The sequence below is a fragment of the Mercenaria mercenaria genome, chromosome 15, assembly GCF_021730395.1.
Source record: "Mercenaria mercenaria strain notata chromosome 15, MADL_Memer_1, whole genome shotgun sequence".
NCBI lineage: Eukaryota > Metazoa > Mollusca > Bivalvia > Venerida > Veneridae > Mercenaria > Mercenaria mercenaria.
The window spans coordinates 14,278,316-14,304,140 of record NC_069375.1 but is presented as its reverse complement, the minus strand read 5'-3'; the positions used below and the strand labels follow the sequence as shown (position 1 = coordinate 14,304,140).

The 25,825-nt window shown below is 34.2% G+C and overlaps 1 protein-coding gene across 1 annotated transcript; it reads left to right on the top strand.

The window, feature by feature from the left end:
- Positions 1-25,419, top strand: LOC123560209 (proprotein convertase subtilisin/kexin type 4-like). The gene is made up of 13 exons (XM_053524599.1): positions 1-336; positions 1,438-1,536; positions 8,840-8,926; positions 9,415-9,552; positions 10,260-10,354; positions 12,049-12,137; positions 12,623-13,020; positions 13,493-13,593; positions 15,812-15,918; positions 18,552-18,666; positions 23,341-23,530; positions 23,648-23,753; positions 24,037-25,419. The coding sequence occupies exons 1-13, from the start codon at positions 172-174 to the stop codon at positions 24,324-24,326; spliced, it is 1,980 nt and encodes a 659-aa protein (XP_053380574.1). The 5' UTR covers positions 1-171; the 3' UTR covers positions 24,327-25,419.
- Positions 25,420-25,825: the final 406 nt, after the last annotated feature.

Sequence of the window (25,825 nt, the reverse complement as noted above, 5' to 3'; positions counted from 1 at the left end):
ACAAGTGTTATGATCCAGATATCGATAAAAATAATTATGCATGTTACTTACTTATATTGAATACCTGCCAAAATGTAATTAGAGCAAGTGCACCGTATCGGTTAATATTTGGTGTTTGATCTCTTCAAAGTATTAAACATTAAATGACATAATAAAATATAATTTCTAAGAATGTTGCGCTTTTGGATAGCTTTCAAATTCTTGGTGATACTCGTATCGACACGAGTAACGTCAGAAGAACAGTTTGTACGCCGGATCGCCATAAAAATTAGGGAAGATTACCAGGACACAACACTGAAAACACTGTCGAAATATGACTTTAAACTTCTATATAAAGTGAGTGTAATTTTCTTTATTGTATTCGTGTTATATTCATTTTATCAGGAATTTTTACAGTTGTGCTGCAATTGAATTACTACACTTACTTAAATAATTTACTATGCTAGCTGCTGTGCCGGCATTGATTTTAACTGCATTAATCAATTATAAAATATTTACTTAGGATATTTTGAAAACGAAAAGTTTTGAAAAGTGCTTGAAAATACTTTTCGGCCAAACACTGGTATTATGAAATATGTTTTAAACATTAAATAGACTTTGGGTGGACGGATAGCTCAGTGGTTTGCACACTGGCCTTCCAATCCTGAGGTCGGGGTTCGATCCCCGACAGCTACTCGGGAATTTTTAGAAACGCTTTTCAGTGTTTCCCACCCAACTAGAGGTTGTACTGGTCAGGAACCCAGGCAATCCTTGCGTGTATCAGTGCTATACACTGGACACGTGAAAGAACCAGGCTGTCTATTCGCAACGAGCTAGGCTAAGTCAGCCGGACAAGCCTGTATCTGATTTGTGATCTCTCTGTCGTGGGGGCTTTGTCTCACTCTGTCTCTCTGGTCAAATCGCTCTGTGTCTGTACTAGTAGAGGATGAATTATGCGCCCGGTGTGGCTGCATTTGAACTATGTAAAGCGCCTTTGAACGTGAAATTGATCATGAAAAGGGCGCTATATAAATGGTATAATAATAAAATAATAAAAAGTAGCAACCTTAAGGACCTTTAAAGTAATGAAATTTTGCAAATTGAAGCCGCAATTCATGAAAATACGTGTTAGATTTGATACCACTATCACATTCTATTATAAAATTTGCTTTCCTAACGTAAAGTAAGTAGAAGACAAACGGCTAAGAACTGCAAACGAACTCTGTGGCCGTACTTGGTCTATAATGTTTTGTTTTTGTTTTTTGACCTTACTAGGATCGTAGAGGAATGTGAGAGGTGTTGCACTTTCCATTATTTCTCATGAGCAAGCGCAGTAAATCCGAATCTGCAACTGTTTTGCTTGCTTGCGTTTTATGCTTTCAACGAATTTTAGATTAATTGAAAAACATAATGAATCGATAAAATGTGACAGGACAAAATAATATTATTTACTTCTAGATAACTCCACAGACGTATATCTTGGAATATCAAGGTTCTGGAAGGAGCTCCGATTTGGATATTCTCCTGAAACAACTGAAGAACCGTTATCATGATCAGGTACTTGGGTTCTCTTTTAAGTATATTTACACAAGGCAATACATGAATAAAATACAATACGAATACATTAAAGAGAACTACATTCACGTTATATATAGCAGTTTAAGTTCATATTTAGACAGTGATTTCAGTGTTGTGCCCTGGTAATTCTTCCTAAATCTTATGGCAATCCGGCGTACAAAATGTTCTTCTGACGTTACTCGTGCCTATACGCGTATTGCCAACAAAGTTATTCAAAAGATCAACATTCTTAGATTTTATCGAGTTTATTAAGGCGAAAACAAATAAACATAGCTTTAAACGGGAAATGAAGAAACATTTATTCAAGTGTACACGTCTAAGAGACATTACTGACAATGCTTTGTACTGAGACATTCCTGAAATTTAATATCTGTATTTTCTTTTGTTTTAGTTTTTTAACATTGAAATCATAACTGTGATAATATTCAGGACATAAGGTTATTTAAATAACATTATGTTTTTCACTTTTACACTGATCTTTTACCTAAACATTAGTAATGCACACGGGTTATGATTCTGACGAACTTAATTATAAATTATATCTATTTAATGGGACTCCATTTGAAATAAGTGATCATTTTACTTTGACGTTAAGATCATATCAATGTCTATGTAATTAATAGTAAACTATACTTGAATAAATCTTTTATGTGTTAATCAGCATATCTATACTAAGATTTTTTATGAAATTTTAATCCAAGCATTTTAAATATATTGATTATTGTATACATGCATTTTTACTCTATAAGTTATATATAATGTTTTATAATCTTATGCCAGGATACATTTGAATTGAATTGAATTGCATAACAAAACAATCAATAGCTATTTTATATTTCGTGACTTTTCTTTCCGACATCAAATGGCGGGTCATTAACACTTACATGCGGGTAACATGCTCCTCGAGAAATATGAATCCACGTGATCTAAGGACAAAACGTTGCCTAAGGTCACATTCCACAACAACAGTTTTGGGGTCAGATATTTTCAGAGCATGGAAGTTTGGGGTTATATAGAAGCGTTCCGTGGTTTAGGATGAAGGATCTTGGTAAAAGCACTGACCATCTGCGAGTTGAGTGGCTGATTTGACCAGAGAACATACATGGACACATGTTTTAGCATTCGCGCTTTCCTTATTTCAAGTTAAGGATTTAGGTAGTGCTTTGCAATCCTCATTTTTCTTGTTCATTTGTACGAAAAGAAATTCAGCTTTAAGTATACTTATGCTTTCAACATCCTGAAGGTTTCCGTTTTGCAAATGACAAATTAGCTTTTGATTTTAATTCAAACAAAGTATATTATTGGTTGTGATCTGATCGTAACTTTGTTAAAGCCAGTACTTGTGAGCAAGAAGAGCAAGATGATTGTTTCTCTCATTAGCAGTCTCGATCAAACCGAATCTGTTAGTGTTTGGCTTGGTTGCATTCTATCTTTCAATCCGATTTTCTCAAGGAATTTATTAACGTGTGTCACATTTTGAGAGTATTAAGCGTTGGTAGGTAACTACGCTTTATAAAAATCGCGGATAATTTCTTTAGTGTTTATTTTCTGTTACCAGTAATATACTGTAACTACTAACAGGCAGAGCTGACAAACATTCATCAACTACAAGCTAGCTTTTTAACAGTGCTAAGGTTTCAGACATACTGTCCATTCGACCGGTCTGACTCTTTCTCTTCCGTCTGAGGTTGCGTTTGCAGGCTTCCAAGCCTACATGTGGTTGCCGGGCCTCCTTATCTCTCATTTTGTTCTGCCCCATTCTCTGTCTAGTCTGTCAATACCAAATTTGGCTGCCTACATATAAGGACTGATCAAATACTTAACATAACATATATTTTATTTTGCATTGAACTGCATTAGTACATTTGCAGCCACAATGTTCATTCATTTTATGTGTAAATACATAATAAAGTTTCACAACATATTTATAAACGTTTCACAGAGAAATTCATATTAATAAAAAGAATATATATCATCGAAATTTTATGTGTACAGTATATCAAAAATTACAGAAACATTCACATCAGTACGATGTGGTATATTGTTATTGCTTAGTATTGTATTTGATGCTTATATGAGTTTATTAAAATCAATAGAGAGATCAACATTAGTACACAATATTAATATGATGTAACACATTAATATTTCAATGTATTAGCACTTTATCCTACATCACAAACTCTGAACGCATCAAATAAATATTTCCTAACACTACTTAATGTTCTAGGATTTTTAGAAGACACCAAAAATTTAAATTTCTTTAATGTTGGCCATCTACAAAAATAGGGATTAAGTTCCCAGTTTTTTTAATTTTGACTTTTCGTCGTTATACACAGATTTAAACCAAAGTTTTTATTCTCTCTATTTCCAGTGTGTACTATATTTATTTTACACTGATGTCAAAAGACTGTCTGAGCACAACTATAAACAGGTCTGCGATGAGATCGATATCATCATTATTGTTTAACTTGGCAGTGAGATCAGAAAATATATTTTGTTCAGCAAGTAAACATTGCTGAAAATATTTTTTTGGGTTAATCCCATTTAAGTATGGTTTCTACTCTCGACGAATTACAACATGAATGCGACTGAAGTTGTTTCTTTAAAATGTTAAATGAAAGGCCAGAATGGTCTGAAAACTCATTCGGCTGTTTTACAGAAAAAAAAAGAAAACGAAAACAGAAAAAAAAATCGGTATTAATTACCATTGAAGTGTTTGGAGTTATATAAGTATTACAAATATAAACATTTTCATGAAAATCAAAACGATATTTACCTATTTCTACCCAATGCATATAATTTCATTTTGACAATTTTAACATTTCTACCTAATGACGGCTTGTAATATAAACTTATTTCACGAGTATAATGTGCTTTGTTACCAAATAAATCTCACGATTTTACCCGTTTATACCTAAATAAATATGGGTTTTACAAGATATCCGCGTTTCTTGCAAAAATAGTGTGTCAATTTTTATATAGATCTATATATATTTTTTTGATAATAACAAAATCAATGTCTTGTATCTTTCTTGCTAATTCGTTCACATTCGAAGAAAGCAATTTTATGTTTTCTTATGACTTTCCTATTTCGAACTGTATTTCTGATCATAAACCTTACCGTTAACGTATTTCTTACATAACGCGGGCAATTAATTTTACTCAAACACGAAAAGAAACGGCCATTAAAGTATCATATTAAGACACCATTATATCAATCATATGACTTATTATATAAATGATTTACTAAAGTTTGTTCCATTCAAAAGGTTTACCACAATTTTGGTGTCATATGACAAAACTACGACACCCTTACTGGCAAACTAAACATGATTTGATAAACTAAAAGAAAGTCTGCCTAGAGAAATTTAACGGTTTTTTTTTCTGCTTTGCCAAATATGAAATTTTGTGTTTAAAATAAACTATAACAGTGAACATGTTATTTAGATCTAAAATGTAAATTGACTCACTTTTAACATATCAAAGTTGTAAACACTACAAAATTCTTCCAAGTCCTCAGTAGCTCTATCCAATCCTCGATGAATAAGTTGGTAGCAAACAAGCTCTTTTAAACATCGATAAAATTCAGACATAAATCGCACCATGCCCTTGAAACGATGACTTGTTCAATTTAACATCATTTCCAAACGCATGGTTCAAAGTTAAACTGTATTTTAGCATCCTTACTGAAGTATTTACAGTCCGCCACATTTCCAATTTCACACTGGTCAGTTTTTAGTAAACAATATTCACCATATCGAGTCCCGGTTGTGTATGCAAGAGAATTTAAACTTTTTCTCCCAAAGAAACTTGTGACGTATGAGACAAATGACGTAATCTTGCTATGGTCATATGCAGATTTATACGAGACGCACAAGGGAAACATTACCCACATGTAAATACACATTCAGCCGAAAGAAGATAGAAATCTTGACGTATGTCACGCTAGAATTATACTTTTTGAAATATATATTTAAACAATGCTTACTCGTTTATCATTTCATCAACTTATCTGTTTTATTCCATTTTTTTCCCATTTTTTTGTTGTTTATATGGAAACATCTCCTTTAAGCACGTGACTTACTCTTGATCCAAAGTCTGCTTAAGCTACAGTCACACATGCAGATATGTCCGTGCGTTGAGGTACGGTGCGGATGGATTTGATCCGTGGGGGATAAGTACGGAGCAGTACGTCTAAGTACAGAAAAAATGGTGAGAAACGGGCAACAAACAAAACAATACAGGACGCGAATAAGTACGGATAGGTACGAGGTACTACATTGAATTACGTTTCACTGCGCCTGGCAACTTGCCCAGCGCTTAGACGGGTCTGCGGGGAACTACGTTGAAGTACGGGCAGCCTCGGATAACTACGTTAAGCTACGGCATAGTACGTTTCAGTACGGATAACTATGTTTTAGTACGTTTAACTACGGATGAATAAGTTTCAACCAAGTTAGACTAAAGTCACGCTCAAACGGCTACGGATCGCTCAAACTTTTGAGCATGTTCAAAAGTTGGAGAAACTTGCAAGTTTGGGATAAGTCTTGAGTACGTTTTGACCAAGTGTTGGTACGGATTGATACGGATTACTACTTTGGGGTACGGTTCAGGTACGGATTGATACGGATTACTACGTTTCTATCCGTGGCTAGACGTAGCTATCCGCGCAGTATGTGTGACTGGGGTATTATTTAAATTTCTTTCGGACCGCGAACCCATTCTCTCTATTTATTATTATTATCGTTATTATTATCATCATCATTAGTCTATTGTTATTATTACTATTATTATTATTATTAAACCAGATTTATATTTAACTTAAATAACTGGTATGAAGTCCAGAGAGCAGTCATATAGCGTAGACTTGTAAGTTATTTATACATGTAACCACCGATTTCAATCATAAAAAATATCCCCAAACTCATTTTATTAACTTTTATTGTCCTTCAGAGCAAAGATGTCCAGAAACAGATTTAAACATATAAATACTACTTTCAAATCATTCATAAATAATTTACGGCAATGCGAGCTGAAACGTTCTTTTTTTTTGTTGTTGTTTTTTCTGAAAAATACTTTAGTCTTGCATTACTCTTGAAACTGACAGCCAGAGTTTTTACCAAAGGTTTGATATTTTCTTTTTGTTTATGTTCATTATCTTTTTATATCGTACATTCCTGTTGAATTTGCAGTCTGGAGTATGCTTTTAAATTTAACAGGGTATGTGCGTAATCGTCGCAAGAGTAACGTAACTTCAGTTCTGGCACAAAGTCTTGCTGATTAAAGTCCACGGAGACCGATTGATATTTTCGACCGGTGCTCACACGTGAATTATAATTGGCACGTGACGAGGTGCTAATTCAAAGAAAAATATAATGGAATGTTCAAAATGATAAAGAGAAAGATTAGTTTCCGCTTTTTTTCCATTAAATTCATAAAATACTTCCGTGGGGTAATATCTATTTAGGTTACATCAACTGAAGTCATGTTATATATAGTTTTATTTCAATGACATAAAAATCATATAAGAATGCCCATGTGTTATGAAAATAACGAGACGTTCGCATGCACATTATTTTGTTTTTCTTTTTAGAAATCTCCTTGTGTTTTTGTGTTTGTTTCTTTCTATTTGTATACTTACTTATTTATTTATTTATTTATTTTTTTTTATGTTGAGGTGGCCTGACATAAATATTCCTCAAGAATTAACATAAAACGGTAACAAACACAGTCTTTTCAAATATTAACTCGGGCATAGTAATTTTGAGTTGACCTCTGGTTTATTGCGTTACGGGCGCCGCCATATTGGAAAGTCGACGTAACGTCATATAGCATTACGGTCTATGGGCAAAAAAGAAAAGGTTATTTCTTTAAAATACACGTTATTGAAAAAAAGTTCTAGAAATATTGATGTATGGAATATAAATATGTTTTTGGACGACTTTACCGATACTGATAATTCAGAAACGAGGTAAACGTAATATAGCGGAACAGACTTTAACTGCTTTTATTATTATTTGATGTTATTTCATCATGAAGTCAACCTGTATTAATAACATCGTATTCAGTTTCAAATTGTTAATTTCAAGGCAAGTCAACGTGTTAAAGGATATAATATTCCAAATAGTCCGTCTGATTCGACTGATGAAATTAGAAATTAATTATGGCTATTGTCATGCATTTTGCAAATTCATTCTTGCATTGCCTTTCATTAACTAAAGTGGGGCCTCCGTGGCCATGTGGTTACGGTCGCTGACTTCAAATCACTTGCCCTCATCGATGTGGGTTCGAGCCTCGCATGGGGCGTTGAATTCTTCATGATAGGAAACCATCCAGCTGACGTACGGTAGGTAGGTGGTTCTACCAAGGTATCCGTTCGTGATGAAATAATGTACGCAGGGGCACATGGGGTTTTCCCCCACCATCAAAGCTGGAAAGTCGCCAAATGACCTATAATTGTGACGTTAAACCCAATAAAACAAAAACAAAGTTATTAACAAAATTATAAAGCTTATTTCAGTTGTAAAGAAGGTACATCGATTAAGACGTCTGTAAAGAAATGAAAACTGCGCGAATAAGAAAATAGGTACCTGCTTTATTTTACGCCGGATAATACGGTAATACATTTTGTTTCCAAGTAGTTTCATAATAACCGTATGACACTAGTGCACCTTCCACTGTCACTATACATGGTCTCATGACTGTAGGTGAAATATTCTTTTATATATGTGCAACACAACTTCTTACCACGTTTTATACATTAAACATTTCCAATATGTCATGGTCAATAACCCTGGATTGGTTCCATGAAATACCAAACAGAACAACCGGTGTTACATAATACGTGCTATACTCTAGAGTGAAATCTAAAACAAAACCCAGGATACACAGATTATTTCATAATTCTAGGTCAAATACTTCTTGCGTTAAATTTGAGGCTTTTTATGAATATTTTTGATTAAGTCAAGGATTATAACACTGGTCTGGCTGTGTGAAATCCCGTATTAAAGCAATGATCCTAGGTAAAAAAAAACTGCTTAAGATATGCAAATCCGGACGGACATGCGGACAAGAAAGGGAAAGTCTAACACACACACACACACACACACACACACACACACACACAAAATGATTTGGCGTGGGTTGCGCAAAAATCGCACAAGTAAAGAACATCGATACGAAAGATATAGGAAATTAAGGAATGAATACCGCATATTTATATTATTACATATATAATAATCTTTCATTTAGTGTACATGTGATTATTTCTATCCTTTTTCAGATACTCGATATTGAAAGAGTACAGATTTTTAATGATACAGTGAAGCCTGAATTTCGAACACAAAATCTAAATGTTTCAGCACGTGAGGTATATAATCAAACTACTGTAGGTACATTTACACTTTACGAAACCATGCATCTAGCACGCGGAAAAAAAATCAGATCTGTCTAGACGTAGTACAAAAATATTTAAAACAATTTTTAGCATTTTCCAATTTATGGAAGAATCATTTAAAATTTAAAAGAGGATCCAGAAAAGTAGTTGGATTAAACAGAAACCTCTACATCTACTCCTCTTACTAGCTATCATTATATCAAGTTGAAATTAAATTCACATAATATGTAGTTTCAAAGGTTCGTGCGGGCCAAGTGAAGGTCACACGGATAAACGGATGGTATAACTTTATCCCCGCGTGATGTTTAAAATCATCAAACGAAAACAGTTCTGTCTACAGCCGCTTGTTTTAGACTAACATCATATCTGCTTAATCAAACAACTTGATAAAGTATTTTAAAAACTTCAAACGCATTTTATAGCACTATTTATATATATATTTTCAATGAAAATTATTTTAGGATTGTCTCGAGTGCGGGAATTACTATGGGATGGGTGTACCAGATGTATGGTCGCTTGGTTACACAGGAAAAGGCGTAGTTATTGCAGTGACAGATGTGGGGATTCATACTGATCTTATAGATCTGAGAAACAATATTGCAAGTCCCTCATTACACTATAAATTTCATTTCGCGCATTCATTGTGATTTTGTTATTCATATATCCGCTGATATAAAGTCATATTTCGATATGATTTTAGTTGTGTTCTTTGGTTGTACAGTATTTATTCACATCGCCCAAAATATAAAGACTAAGCAAGGTTTCACTAAACGATTTATTAACTGATTATTTGAAATAGTTAGTTTTGCCAGTGTACGTCATGTTACAAGTTTCATAATGACCCTTAAAACTGAGAGGGCGATACTAAATACAACTGTGGGTTGTACATGCTTTTTTATAAACGTGATCAGTACATTCACCCCTTTGCCAGTTTACACATTTATTTATTTGTTTGTTTGTTCGTTTTGGGTGTAACGCCATTTTTCAACAGTATTTCAATTATGTAACGGCGGCCAGTTAACCTAACCAGCGTACCAGGATTCTGTACCAATACAATCCGTTTTCCGCAAGTACCTGACAATTTCCCCACATAAAGTAGAGGACGAAATATTTTTCAGACACAGTGTATTTTATAAAATCGTTACGGAGAACACATGACTCTCCCGGAAATGGAAGCCACGATCCACGATCTCCTTTTAAGATAAGCGGGCATTTGGAAGGTTTATATTCACATTGAGAAATTATTGTTTCGTTACTGATTGTCCTACAATAGCAATTTGTGAAATGTCTTTTTCTTTCTATTCAGAATTCAGATCTGTGCTACAATTTTATCGATGACAGCAAGAACGTTACACCAGAATTCTTCCATAACTTTCAGGAAAAGGCATCACAATTTTCCTCGTATGTAACAAACAACTCATTTTTTTGCTGATCTAAACTTATAGGACAGTTTGAGGCTCTTAAAGCCTTTGTTTAAAAAGTGGCTGCTTCATTATCCGTTATAAACATTAAAAAAATGTCAATGTCTTGTTAAATCATAATTCCGATAATTGTTTTATCTTATATTTGTCAGTATTTGAATATTGATTATTATAATAGAAGCATTAATTGAACATATTCATTCTGATTACATCCCTTTATGGCAATAACTGTAAATGTTGACGTAGAGTACTAAAGTGGCAATATTGAACCCTGTCAATATGCATCACATCTATTTAGACAGCTGTTTCATTAGTTCTTAACATAAATCTAAAGCCATGTTAAACTTCAACTAATATAAAACTCGCATATTATTATTTACACTTTAACACTGAGAATGGAATATAGTCTCACACATTAAAGGTTCATGGCCGAAAGGTAAAATCAATTTTCCATTGAGTTTGTTATACTTACATCAATACTTAGAATTGACACAGTGTTTTAACGGCAAAAAGAAACACGTTCCAATTAAGAAGTTATCCAAAAGGAAACACAATAATCCCTATCAAATTACCTGTTGACCAGCTTAATCTTTCCTCACATCTGTCAAAATGAATATAACGAGCGTATATTGCATTTTACCAAAGTCAGGGTCGAGCCTACTTTCTATAAAATCTACATACGGATTTTTTCAAAAGAAATCATGTTTTTCCAGCAAACCTCGACCCATTTCTATTCATACATTGTACACATTTGCTCTTAAATACGGTTACTCTCAGAAAGCCAGAAAGGATTTAATTGTACGTGGATACATTTTTTACTGTTAGTAACACATTCCGTATTTTGTACATACCCCAATGATACATACGTGAATACTAAAGTTTACATATAATCCGTTTACTTTGTACATATCGCACTAGAAATTATCATGCATTTGTACCTTTAAAACTAAGTTCTATATATCAGATCGACACAGCGCTAGTACTATTAGAATACTTTTCAAACAGGTGTGTTTTAGTCGCACTAACACAATTTAGATCAAATGTCGACGGTGAGAGAAGACCTCATACCTCCTGGACATTATGTCTGGCGAGGGAAGGTAAGAGCTTCCGCAAGCCTGCTGGATGAGTTCCTTATATGAAAATCTTCTACATACCGATTCTACAGCGGTGAAGATTAACTCACTTTATACCGACAGTACCCACTTGACCGACGAGATCAGTATAGCTAATCATATATATAATATCGTCAATAACTGATACGATGAGTGTGGCGGTCGGCTAGATATATCTCTTAAATTGAAAATTAAAATGCACTAACACTATGTGTACCGTTGACATGACACTTACCTGTACGTTTTGACGTGTTTGTCATGCTATAGTTTGTTATTACTTATTTAATTTTCATAGCATGCATTTGTTATTGGCTTATAATTGAATGCATCGAACACTTTGTTCTAGCGAATTGGTGAATAGTCTTGTTTTTTTGGAAACACAAGTGTTAATTTTTCTGAACAAAGATACTGTCAGCCGAAGTGCGAAGACGTTTACATTCTTGGCTAATGTAGACATTTGAAAATACGGAGATACAATATCCGTACCATGTTAATTTTATCGTATCATTTGGTTTTTAAAGTTATTTGCTAGCCTTGACATTTTCTTTTTAAATTACTGTAGACATGGTGATCACTGTGCAAGCCTTATTGTAGCTGAATTTGGTAATGGAGTATGTGCATCTGGAATAGCTTTCAAAGCTAAAGCTGTTGGTAAGACTGTATTATAGTGTGTACATATATTACATCAGTTACAAATACTAGTATTCCGACTATGCCTCACATGATGTCAACAACATTGTAATAGGTGTGTTTTTTCAAGTGAACACATTGTTTCATAGGCGCTTAAAATAAATGAGATAGTTGTCAGATTAGATCTATATGGATTTCCTCTGTAGCAGTTGTGTAAAAGTTCCTTGTTGGTCCTAGATACTGTACAATTTTAAAGTGTTTATAATAACTAGTACAGGAATGTGGAAACAATGTACTGGTGTCATTTGAGAGGAGTGCCGTCGCGATCCACTGCGACGGGGTTTGAGCCCATAACCACATGGTTGAGCTGCCTACAGTAATTAATAGATATCTCAGTTCCCTTTGAGCGAAACTCAACTTTAACAGTATTTGGGAGAAAGGTGTAAATATATCCGCTGTAAAAAATAGTTTTATTAAACTTTAAGTTGTTGATTTTTCTTAAACAGGGCTGAAGGTATTTACTGTAACTCTATATAAGGAAACATTTCCGGAACTGAAGCCGACATTTTTAACAGGATCAGATATACTAGCAAGAGCTTTAGTTCACAACATCTCAGAAATTGACATATTTGCTAATGCTTGGGCACCAACGAAGCGGTTTTCTCCTCTAACCATGGAAATGGAGGATGCTATTGAATATGGTGCTAGGACAGGTCGGAATGGGCTTGGAAGAATATACGTAGTTCCCACAGGACCTGCTGGAAATGGTTTAGCGAACAACATTCATACCATTGCAGTCAATGGTGTAGGAAGATTTGGAACTATTCCCCAAGATTCATTTGTTAGCGCCAGCGTTATTACTTCAGGACTTTCTGAAGGCAGTAATATATCTTCCGAATATATGGTAAGGTGTCTACAAAATGCATACAATAGCTCATAAGTCTAATTTCTAAATTAATATTAGAGTAATAGTTGATAAACCACTAGCTTTCTCACTACTTATTTATCATCCAGTAAGCAACAAGCGTGATGACGGTGTCAGCTGCCAGTTATTGCACAACAGATGACTGACCGAAGTTACAACGCGTTAACGGAGTTTTATTGCAGCTGCAAATTTTACACTTCATAATTTTAATTCCCATCTCATTTTTAGATTTCTGGTAAATGGTAATTTGCCTTATGCTGTCTTTTCGATATATCTACCAAACCGAATATTTTAAAATTATTCAAGGTTAAAAAAAGCTTCTCTTTTCAGAATACGTTTGATCTGCCATTGCATACCTAATATCAAAGGAGATGAATATATTTCTGCTATTCTATCACCTTTCAAGCCAAACATGTAACATACATTTATTTTGTATTCTAATCCTTGACAGTATACTACTACTCGAAAGAACAAGTGCGTAACCAATTTCAAAGGCGTGTCACCAGCTACTGCTCAAGTCGCTTCTATTATTGCGCTAGCTCTGGAAGCAAAGTATGATTGGCAGTTTCTATTTTTCATCTGAAATCTATATGTTTTCACAAATATGATATTCTAATATAGAATTCTATCATTTGTTATATATTTACAGTATAATGAAATAAGATCTCATAAGACCTTCGCCGCAGAAGCAGATGATTACTTATAAACTGATGTTATTCGAATTTATGTAATGCTAATTTATGACTAATCGCAAAGTATATACTTAGAAAAGTTTATATTTAAATGTATGCCTGTACAAAAATAACGACGACATTCTAACTAAAACTTGTATGAATTATTACAAGTTGGACCCTGACTACCAGTCCATATCATTGCATTCTATAGAAATTGTTTTCTTCTGTCAGATGATCTAATTTCTCATGTCATCATTTATCTATTTGACATAACACTACCTTTTTCAATCTTCATGAAATTGAAGCAGAATGGTTTCCTTAAAAAATCTAGGTTATGCTTGACTATGGGTAATCTTAGGTAAAAAAACTAGGTCACTAGGTAAAATCAAAGAAACACCTTGTGTATGCAATAGGGACTGCATTTTACAACGGACCTTTATGAAATTATGTAGGAATGATTGCTTTGACAAAATCTAAGTCATGTTTGAATAGAGGTTATCTTGGGTCAAAAACTAGTTCACAAGGACAACTCAAAGAAAAACTTTGTATTTGGAATAGCGACTGTATTTTACACTGGATATTTATGAAATTTGATCATAATTATTGTATTGATTATCTCTTGGTCAAGTTTTAATCTGGGTCATGTTGGGTCAAAAACTCGGTAATTCAATCAAGTCAAAGGAAAAGCTTGGATACACTTTAGAGGCCAGGTTTATGACTATAACTTTATGAAATTTTATCAAAATGTATTTCTTGATGATCTTTGGAACTGATTTGAATTTGGGTCATCTGGAGTGCAAAACTAGGTCACCTGTTAAAATAAAAGAAAACCGTTGTATATGTAATAGGGGCTGCATTTTTCATTTAAAGTGCATGAAACTTTGTCAGAGTGTTTGTCTGCATGAAATATCGAATGAATTTATTTCTGGGTCACGTGGCGATAAAAGTTTGGTCAATAGACAAATCAAAGTATAAGCTTGTTTAAACTCTAGTTGGCACATTTTTATTCAACCTTCATAAAACTTAGTCAGAATGTTTTTTATTAATAAGTCTTAAATGATTTCGAATCTAGGTCACGTAGAGCAAAAACCTTGGTCACTAGGTCAAATCAAAGGTAAAACTTGTATACACTCTTGAACTCTCTTGTTTTACTACAATCGTCCCGAAACTTTGTCAGAATGTTTGTTTATATGGAATCTTGGATAAGCACGATTCTGGAGCATGTGGGGTCAAGAAAAGGTTACTATGTCAAATCAAAGAAAATACTTATATTTACACTCCGTGGACTACAGTTTTAGTCCAGTCTTAATGACAACTGGTCAGATTATTTGTTTCTATTAAAACACTAGGTCAAACATGATTACACTGTTATTGTGTGTTTCTCAGGTGAGCGGCCTAGGGCCATCTTGGCCCTCTTGTGTATTCTGACACTATAACCTTTCCATGTTTCCTTGAGTTCTTCGAATTCATCGATGTTTCCTATTACTGAAGTCGCCATCTTTGAACATTAAACCAGGTCAAAAATTCTTTATTAATCCAAGGAGTCACAGCTAAAAATAGTTTAACATCCATCATCGCCAATTGTTGTGTAGTGGTATATTAAAGTACTAACCAAAACTGGGTTATTTTATAATACAGTTTAATATGATATAATTAGATACTGAGTATACAAAAGCTTTAACATGACTAAATACCTAACTCTTTAACTCTTTATACGCATGGGAAATATTATTAGGTTCTGGAAGTGTATAAACTGTGTGCCTTATAATTATGAAATAGATAACAAAAACAAGCAAATTGAGAAAATAACAATTTATTCATACTTATTCTCAGTGTTGTTATATTTTCTGGTCCTTCGGGATCATTGATTTCAACTCATTTAGATTTGAAGATTGAAGACTGCTTAAGCCGGTGCTAGAGGGCGTGGGCAGTGTTGCATTTTACATTACTGCTCATGAACAGACTCAATCAAACCGAGTCTGCAATTTTCACTGTTTGCCTTGTTCTCGGTGCTTCCGAGGGATCTACTTTCCAGATTTTAATTATTATACTGTAATTATACAGTTATATATATTTCCTTTTAAACTGTATTACAGCCCAAGTTTAACACTGCGCGATATTCAACACCTTTTGGTGCAATCATCTGGATACAATGGACTTGACGAAACATATGCCTTTCGCCGCAATGGGGCGGGTAGATATTGTGCGTATACCTTACTAGACTTATACTAGTTTTCATAGTTTGTTCTAAAATACACTAAAAGTTCTCCATACACAACAAATGACCAATAATCACTAGTAGTTATTCGTGACAAAACGAAAAAAATAAATAAAATAGACGTGAACTACTTGACATTGGTAAGCATGGCCGAAGGATCTCTCGGCCAAATTTAACTCTTTCCACAATAATAGAACAACTAGTTTTTAGCTCATCTGTCACGTAGTGACAAGATGAGCTTTTGTGATCGCCCTTCGTCCGTCCGTCTTTCGTCTTTCCACATTTTATTGTGAACACGATAGAGACCACGTTTGGCAATCAATTTTAATCAAACTTGCATACAACTTGTATTGGCATAATATTTCGGTTCCTTTCGAAACTTGGCCATAATGGGTTCTAGAGTTATGTCCCCTTAAAGGGGAAAAGTTTGCTATTTTTGGTTTGTGAACACAATAGAGACCACATTTTGCAATCAACTTGCACAAAACTTGTATTTGCATACTGTCTCAGTTCCTTTCGAAAACTGGCCAGATGGGTTCAAGTGTTATGGCCTCTTAAATGGCCAAATCTGTTTGCTTCTTTTTTTTGTTTTTGGCTTATGAACACGGTAGAGACCATAGTTTGTAATCAACTTTATTCAAACTTGCACATAACTTGTAATGGCATAATATTTCGGTTTCTTTTAAAAACTGGCTAGATCCAATTATGGGTTCCAGAGTTAGTCCCCTTATAGGCCAAATTTTGCTATTTTGTTTTTGCAGCCATATAGAGACATCATTTATGGTTTGATTTGTTACAAATTTGCACAACATCTTCAACAGCAATTAATCTTGGATCCCATGATGAATCTGTCAGATCCAATCATATCATCAGGAGCTAGGAACCCTGATTAAACCCTGAAAGAGCCAAAATTTGTTAATTTTTACCTTGTGAACATAATAATAGTGACATTTATATTTGATTTTAACCACACTTACACACACTTTAAGGTACAATAAGATCTTGGCTCCTTTCGAAAACCAGCTAGATTCCATCACAGGTTATAGAGTTACTGCCCTTGAACGGGACAAAATTTTCTATTTTGGCCCTTTCAGCCATATAGAGGTTTCATTGATGCTTTTATTTAATACAGACTTACACAGAATGATTATTTTGATGATCTCTAGGCTTAGATCGAAAATGGGTCATGTCGGGTCAAAAATTCGGTCATCAGGTCAAATCAAAGGGAAAGTTTGCTAACAACCTAGAGACCACATTTATGACCCTGTCTTCTTGAAACTTAGTCAGAATGTTTATCTTGATGATTTTTATGAGATGTTCAACACTGGGTCATATGGGGTCAAAACTAGATCACCCGGTCAAATCAAAGGAAAAGCTTGCTAACACTCTTGTTCATTTGATGTGCATGAAACTTGGTCAGAATGTTTGTTTGCATGAAATATCGGATGAATTTTTATCTGGGTATGTGGGTTAAAAAGCTATGTCGCCAGCTCGATTCAAATAATAAGCTTGTTTACACCTAAGGAGGGCACACTTTTTATCTTATCGTCTTAAAACTTGGTCAGAATGTTTGTTTTCATTGAAGTATTGGGTCATTTTAAATATGGGTCATGTTGGGTCAAAAACTTGATCACTTGGTCAAATCAAGTGAAAAGCTTGTATACACGCTAGAGGCCACATTTTTGCTCCAATCTTCCAAACGTTTGTTATCATGAAGTCTTGGATGTTGGGTTATAAACTAGATCACTAGGTCAGATCAAAAAAAAAAAGCTTGCGTACCATGTAGAGGACATTATAAATTCGAATCTGGGTCATGTGGGGTAAAAAGCTAGGTCACTCGGCCAAATCAAAGAAAATCTTGTTTACACTAAAGAGGCTACGTTTTTGGTCCAATCACAATGAAAATTGGTCAGAATATTTGTCTCCATTAAATCACTAGGAAAAACATGTTTACACAGTTATGTTGTGATGTTCAAGTGAACGACCTTGGGCCATCCCTTGGCCCTCTTGTTTATAAAGTATTGAGTCTCAAGAACTGTTAATCATTAAATATGCAAATGAACGGTCCATCTAAATAACTTGCAAGTGCTGTTTGAAGCCATTGCATCCACTGTCCGACCATGGAATAAAAATCTTTTTTCCCAGATATTTCAAGTTGTATGAAAGGATCGGCATCGTGCTACAAATAGTTTCATATTTATGTAATTTAAATCCAAGATGTCCAAAAAAGCTGTCAAAAACAAAGGACACTTTCTCTGTGTAAATATGTTAGGTCCGGTGACTTGGATTAAGTAGTAATGTAAGAGGAAGAATGGCTAACGTTCCTGACCAAATATGCAACAGTTGATTATAAAGATTATAAAGACACAACATTGCATTGCATTGTCTGAGATATGAAGTTTCAATTCAGATCGGGATACTACAAAATTTACCAATGTTTATGTATCAACAAGAACATTGAACAAACCTAATGCGCGGTCAAACATAAAATGTTTTTATAACCAGAAACGACAGTAACATTGTTTAGGCGCCTCGGTCATTGATCCAGATTTTTGTTCAAATATCTTGTTATGCTGTTTGATGTTAGTATTACAGTCCAATTCTTGTTTATTTTTCAGATCATCAATTCTTCGGATTTGGACTTCTAAATGCTACAAAACTTGTTACACTAGCTAAAACACGACAGAAAGTATTGGACCGTTCAGAAATACATCTTGAACATATGACTAAGAGGTAAATTAATTTGTAATTACTGTCTCCATTTAACTTGACAAATTTCATACTTTTTGGTAAGACTGTAATATTTGTCTTTATAATTTCTTCAAAATAAATAATGCAAATCGAATCAATTCTTTCACAGATTGAAGAATCACAGCGCTCAGTTCACTAATGAAAGCCGCATTGCTGCTAATCAATTTGTAAATTAGGAATTCTTACTATGAATCAGAATAACAAATACCTTTTTGCAAAACATCCAACTTCTGAAATTTCTTTTAAAATTAATGCATTTTCAATATCTGTCATTTTCAAATGCTTTTGTACATTATCTGCCGTTGGTTATATACACTCTGTTTTAGTCCTCATTACGTAGCTTTGATTTTTTTTATAAGTTTATTATGAAGGAAAACCAAAAGATGTACCTCATAAGGTCAGTACTGTATATGTCAATTAAACAGAGCGAGTTGCAATAAACTTTCACCCTATCAGTTACACCCTTAAATCCGCTATAATATAAAAGCAGACTTCGCGGAAGTGCTGGTCAGACTGCCTTACAGCTTTTGTCTGACCGAGAAAATAATCGCAAAATTGCTAACTGACAAAAACACAACCGTTTTAATGAAACGGCTTTTTCTAAATATGAATTGAGCTGACGAAAACAGCCAGAAAACATTTTTAAAACCGTTTGAATGGTTTAATATTTCTCCCGGAAAAGATAATTGTGATAGAAATTTTAAGTCCTCATGTTAAGGCTGAAAAAAAGACATTTTCATAATTTGAGAAACTAGTTCAGGTATTGTTAAAATCAAAAGCACTTCAAGAAACTTAAATTTGTATGACATTTTTCTACATTTTAGAACATTGATACGGAATGTCAAATTGTTTTTTTTTTTGGGTAGAACTAATTTTGCTAAATTTATTCATATTAATATATAATTATGATCGATTAAACAGTACTGCAGTAAGAGATGATCAATCTATTTATATTTAGTTACACTTTCTGGCAACAGTTATGTAAAAACAGGTATTTATTTAACATAAATATTAAGTTATTTTGCAATAATTTGAGGGCAACACAGGTTGAGGTTTATCAACGAAACTAAAATCTCCAATTTTGTATGAGAGAGTGAAGTTTTAAATGTAGTTAAATCTCTTTAAAGTTGGTCTTATCTGGTATCTAATAACTTGCTTCATATTGCCATGAACTGTGGCTTAGTCAAACTGGGCTACAAACTTTTCATGTTCGGCGACCTGCGGATATCAATACAATATGTTATTAGATATCTGATCTCTGGGACAGTACTATGGTATGGTTTGGTAATAACGTGACATCAAGGTCTTGTTTTGTTCACGTTACCAAAAAATGTGTATAGTTATGTGTATTCACACACTATGTTGCTTTTATTAAAATTTAGACTTCAGTTAATGTTGTTGTAGCCGAAAATAAAACGGTCTTTAAGGCATATCTGATAACACTTGCATAGCTGTACGTTCTACTTTGTAGAAATAATTGTTTTTCTTTTATTTTGTTGAAAGTCTGGGACTTTTTTCAAGGTTGTAGTTAGGATGGTCTTAAGAAGTGGTAAATATTTTAAGATAGTATGCTGTTTGACACTGGTGGCAGAAGACACCAAAAAATAATGAATAGATATACAGCTATTTACTCTCCTAACAATTTTGATAACTCGTATGCTTTTTCTTTGATCCTATATTTTAATAGAGAAAAATCTATATTCGCGACACAAAAAGCATTGTTACATTACATTTATTTTATTAATCTGTCTTGACGTTTAAGATGAAAGCAATCGAATACTCATTTTAATAACTTTCCAAAATTGCTGGCATATGGATTGGAGAGGTGAAAATATCTCTACAATGACGCGTAAAAGTATTGCTTTTATGACTCATTTCGTCTAATGACATTTACTAATATCCCATTCTGTGTAAACGCGTATATCATATTAGCATTGTATCTATGTCATACTAGCCTTGTACCGAGAACTATTCCTTCGTTCTTTCCCAGGGAAAAATGCACTCATAAATTTGAGTAATTTTATTCTGCTGAACGTGTTACCTTCTATTTAAGATTTAACATATTTATCAAATTTGGCAATAAAACTTGTAGACAAATAATTGGTATCCTGATAGGGACTAACTGCTCCATATTCATTGCTGATTTATTCTTATGCTGTTATGAACAAAATTTCATGCTCAGTTTGACCACTGAGAAGCAGTTTGAAGTTATTGAAGCTTTTAATTGAACCTCGAGCTTCCTTGATGATATTTTTTAATATGGACAACCTATTTTAAAAAAAACAACAAAGAAAACATTTATCCAAAGGAGTTACAGTTTAACATGGCTAATATCTCTGATTTAGAAGTGTAAATTTTGGACTTAAATTTAACAAGTGGGAATAGTAATCTAGAAACGAAAATTTATAATAAAAGAGAAGTTTGAAATTGTCCACTTCCTCAAACATGAGGGAGATGTTACTCAAGCGACATCATACGGTGTCTATACGTTTTGCAAGAGCTTGCACAAATTTAGAGGATTTTAATGATAGAAATATTCCACAACAAAAAACGTATTACAACAGCGTTACCGATATCATAAACTAAGGTAGGTTTTCACTACATCTCCAATTAACGCTACGCTTTGGATATTGAGACGTGCTATTGATAGACTCGTTCTGGCGACCCTTGTGCTAGCCAATCAGAGCCTTGCTTTCAACATTTTAAAAGTGAAAGTATAAGTTTAAAATATCTATATTTAGCCTGGGTTTTTCATGTTTATTATGACGACCACATCATGACTGTGCCTTAGTGTTTTGAGGGGTATCTTATGTCACGGTACGGACTTGGTCACGTATATGTCAGGCAGCCGGTTAGCTCAGTCGGTAGAGCACTCGCCCTGTCAGCGAGGAGTCCTGGGCTCGAGCCCCGACTGACTGCACTTTTTTTTTCACCCTGTGTCATTGGCACTATTTTGATGGTTCAGCCAAATGCTTGTTGAAACGAGTCGTCTGACTGGTTCAAATAAATATAGATTTGCGAAAATAAAGATAACAAAATTGGAAATCAAGTGTACAGAAAGATGAGTGTGAATAGGTCATCTTCAGATCTTCGTTTAGAAGTTCAGATCTTCGTTTAGAAAATCAAGTACTTTAGTCAGATTGACTACAGATCGTCGTTAAAACTTGATCTTACACAGTCGGTATATTATGGAGATGTGGTTTATAAAATTTGGAAAAATAAACATAATGCTTATTTTAATCAAATATTTGTAAAATGTGTTGAAAAAAATATCAAAGGAGGATACAATGCGAAAATCGTTAATGTTTAGTGACTGACCCATCTACAGTTCATCGCTACGCCAGCGATGACCAATAAAGACTCCTTGATGCTTTCTAGTAAATCCTACAAAAACAGACCGAGGGAGGGGAATTTTGTCCTGCACAATGCTAAGTCGTGCCCTTGAAAGACTCTTAGTGCTATGACTTCAGGCAAGATAAACAGTACATTGGTGTAATTATAACTTAGATTGACCTTAATTTCATGTTTTACTTGATATGATCTGATCTTTTGTCACTTATGTTAGAGCGCCTCTCAGCGGGAATTGATTTTATTTACATTGTGTGTTCTAACTTGTTGAAAATGGGGTAAGTGCAAGATTGGCATGTGTGTTTGTGTCTTGAGCGGTGCCAGACAGTGTTATTTTATATCTTATTTGTCAGTTTGTTTATCAGTATATGTTAGAGGTGTGTGTGCGTTTGGTCATCGCACGTGGGTGTCTTCACGGCTGTGGTTTATGTTGTAGGATAACTGCGTTTAAGGAACATTGCTTTCCCTTTTGAATACTCACCCTTGTTCAACTTTTCCCCTACATTGATTCATTTTTTTACCCCTTACCTCTCTACCCCTCCCTCTTCCCACTGTTTTTTTTTTGTATTTGTTATATAATTAACATGCACTTGTTGGATTTTTGAAGTAACCTGTCAACAATTATTTCTGTAAAGCTTCTTTTTGTTTTGGGCCTACTTTCTACTTGTAGATGACTCTATGTTTGTGTTTGGGGTGTTCTTTTGCTTCCGGACAATCTACGCGTACATTTTATCTGTTATGAAAACTGTCGGTCACAATAAGGTTGTAGCATATTGTCAAATTTGAATATATGCATGTCAAAAAAAGGATAACACTTGTTCAATTCACAACCTGTACATTTCATGCGGATAAGTTCAACAATCTATTTTACAAACATCACCATGTGGAATTGCGGTTCGCAAACAATAAGCGGAAACAGTCTGAAATGCGAAACAATTTTCCTGCAATAATTCAAGCGAGTGCTATCCACTACATAGAATTAACACAATATGCAAAATTTGGGCGGTATTATCAAATTTGAAACTAGTGCATTGTGACATGTTATACCTCTCTACCCTCAAAATATGTAAAAACAAGGTTTCTTTCCTTTCAAATGCAGAGCCAAACTTTTTAGGGTATAAATATAATTCATAAATAATACTTACAGTTTAAATGCACTTTAAGAGATTGTTTTGTTTTTTTTTGCTTGGTACCCACATTACCAACTGCCTGCAGTTTTAAGTTAACGGTGATGCTATCAAAATAATAATATGAAACAGCATTTACTCGTATATTCAGGACTCAATTTGGTATTGCTGTATACTTTAGAATTTCAGAAGACGGACACTCGCTCGAGTATATGTTTTGTCACAGTTGTACTGATGTGAGCAAACAACCTTGTTTAACAGCTATTGAACATGTTGCTATATCATTGGAATTTGAGACATATACAAGGCAACTTGAGATGGATCTGACGTCACCTTCCGGAACCCGCTCATTATTTATGAAGGAGACGAGGGTAATACTGTCTTATCATTTTATTTTTTGTTCGCTTATTTTAAAACAATTTTGTATTTGGGGAAGAGGATGTTTTCACTCTATGATTTATTCGTCATACGTTCACTTTCAATTGCAGAGACTAAAACGGAGAATATCAGGACAGCTGGTATCCGTAAATTTTTGGGATGAATTACCATTCGGTGAATGGACGTTCACCGTAAAAAGCAGTCCTTTATTGAGAGGTATATCAGCTGTTTGTGTATAGTGAAAGTAAATGCTTTCTGGAAGATTTTTAAAGATATTAACTTGCTTACAATGTAGGACAAGTGATGGCCCAAGAAGTAATAACTATAAATTTCATTTACCTACAGACTATACCGTACATAAATGTTCCCTCTGGATTTTAACACTATTTATGTAGACTTTATATAATTAACTACATATTCAATGTGTGATGTATGCAATTTTTAATTTTATTGTAATTAAGGCTTTTGTTCAGCATTATTTTGATGGTTCTTTTGATAGGTAGTTCACAGACAAACGTTACCAGGATATCAATGAAGTTGTTTGGAACAAACGCAATTAAGAAGAATTTCAAAAGTCACAAGTGTGGTATTAATGTGGAATATAAATACCATCAAACAAACCGTCCCATACAGCAAGATCAGCCTCTTAATATCCTAGGTGCTGACAAGAGTATATACCTAGCTGTTATAGTTATATTTTTCTTCTTAGCAGCAACTGTGGTTGCTCGGGAGTGTAAAACAATTTACTGTAACAAAATTGATTACAAAACATGTTTAATTGTAAAATAAATGATGACATATTCTGTTATAGAAATATCCAGTGAGCACTAATATATATGTTTTTATACGCCCGAAAGGACGTATTATGTTATGGTCCCGGTGTCCGTCTGTCCGTCCGTCTGTCCGTCCGTCCGTTAGCAATTTCGTGTCCGCTCTGTAACTCTTGAACCCCTTGAAGGATTTCAAAGAAACTTGACACAAATGTTCACTATACCAAGACGACGTGCAGAGCGCATGTTTTGGATGTGTCATTTCAAGGTCAAGGTCACATTTAGGGGTCAAAGGTCATATGAGTGTGTTTCGTGTCAGCTCTGTAACTCTTGAACTGCTCGAAGGATTCCAAAGAAACTTGGCACAAATGTTCACCACACTGAGACGACGTGCAGAGCGCTTGTTTCGGATGACTAGCTTCAAGGTCAAGGTCACACTTAGGAGTGAAAGGTCATATGAGTGTGTTTCGTGTCTGCTCTGTAACTTTTGAACTGCTTGAATGATTTCAAAGAAACTTGGCACAAATGTTCATCACACTGAGGCGACGTGCAGAGCGCATGTTTTGGTTGACTCGCTTCAAGGTCAATGTCACACTTAGGGGTCAAAGGTCATAAATGACTTTGCTTTGTGTATATTGCTCTGCATTGCAGTGCTCGTTTTTATTTTGCAGATCCTTTTTTGTTCTCTTACAATAATTTTTGTTTTTGAATTACTTCCCTTTTTGTTACTATAGCTTATTTTGAAACTTTTTTATTATTGGCCGTAGGGAAAAACCGATACCACTTTTCTGTGGTACAACATGGATGGTACATCCAATTTTAAGATGTATTTTGACATAACTTTAACTGGTAAGAATTTTGTTGTGGAATTTTTTTTTTGGAATTTCTTCTTTTTTGTTGTTCCTGTCCTTTGGGCTTCAACAGTCAAGTTCTTTAAATTTTGCTCCCATCCTCTGATGTAACCCTTCGGGCGTATATTGCCCCGCTTGGCGGCGCTCTTGTTAAATTTGACGGACAACCCGCATTTTTCGCATTCCTTATGTAACATAATTGATCACAAAACATTTACAAAACATGTTTAATTGTAAAATAAATGATGATATATTCTGTTATTGAAATATCCAGTGAGCACTTATGTATATGATGTTAAATTTGACGGACAACCCGCATTGTTCGCATTCCTTATGTAACATCTACGGCTGCATATTTGATAATAAGGTGATGGGCGTTATATACATTCGTAGTGATGAACTAGATTAGTTGATATTAGCTGTTCAAATAGAAATTGTTAAGCTTTTTAAAGACTGTTTCACTCGATCCTGAAAGTTGTTTGCTAAGAATGTTACTACAACAAAGCGTATGTATTGGTAAAACGTACAGATGGAATTGTTAAATGAGGTTATTTATAGTACAGGTAATCAACAAGTCTTCTGGAAATCTATTGGTAAAATAGGAACCACTACTAAGAAGCAGATCCTTTTAAATGATCCTAGTGCCTCTAATGATGTCTCAACAAAT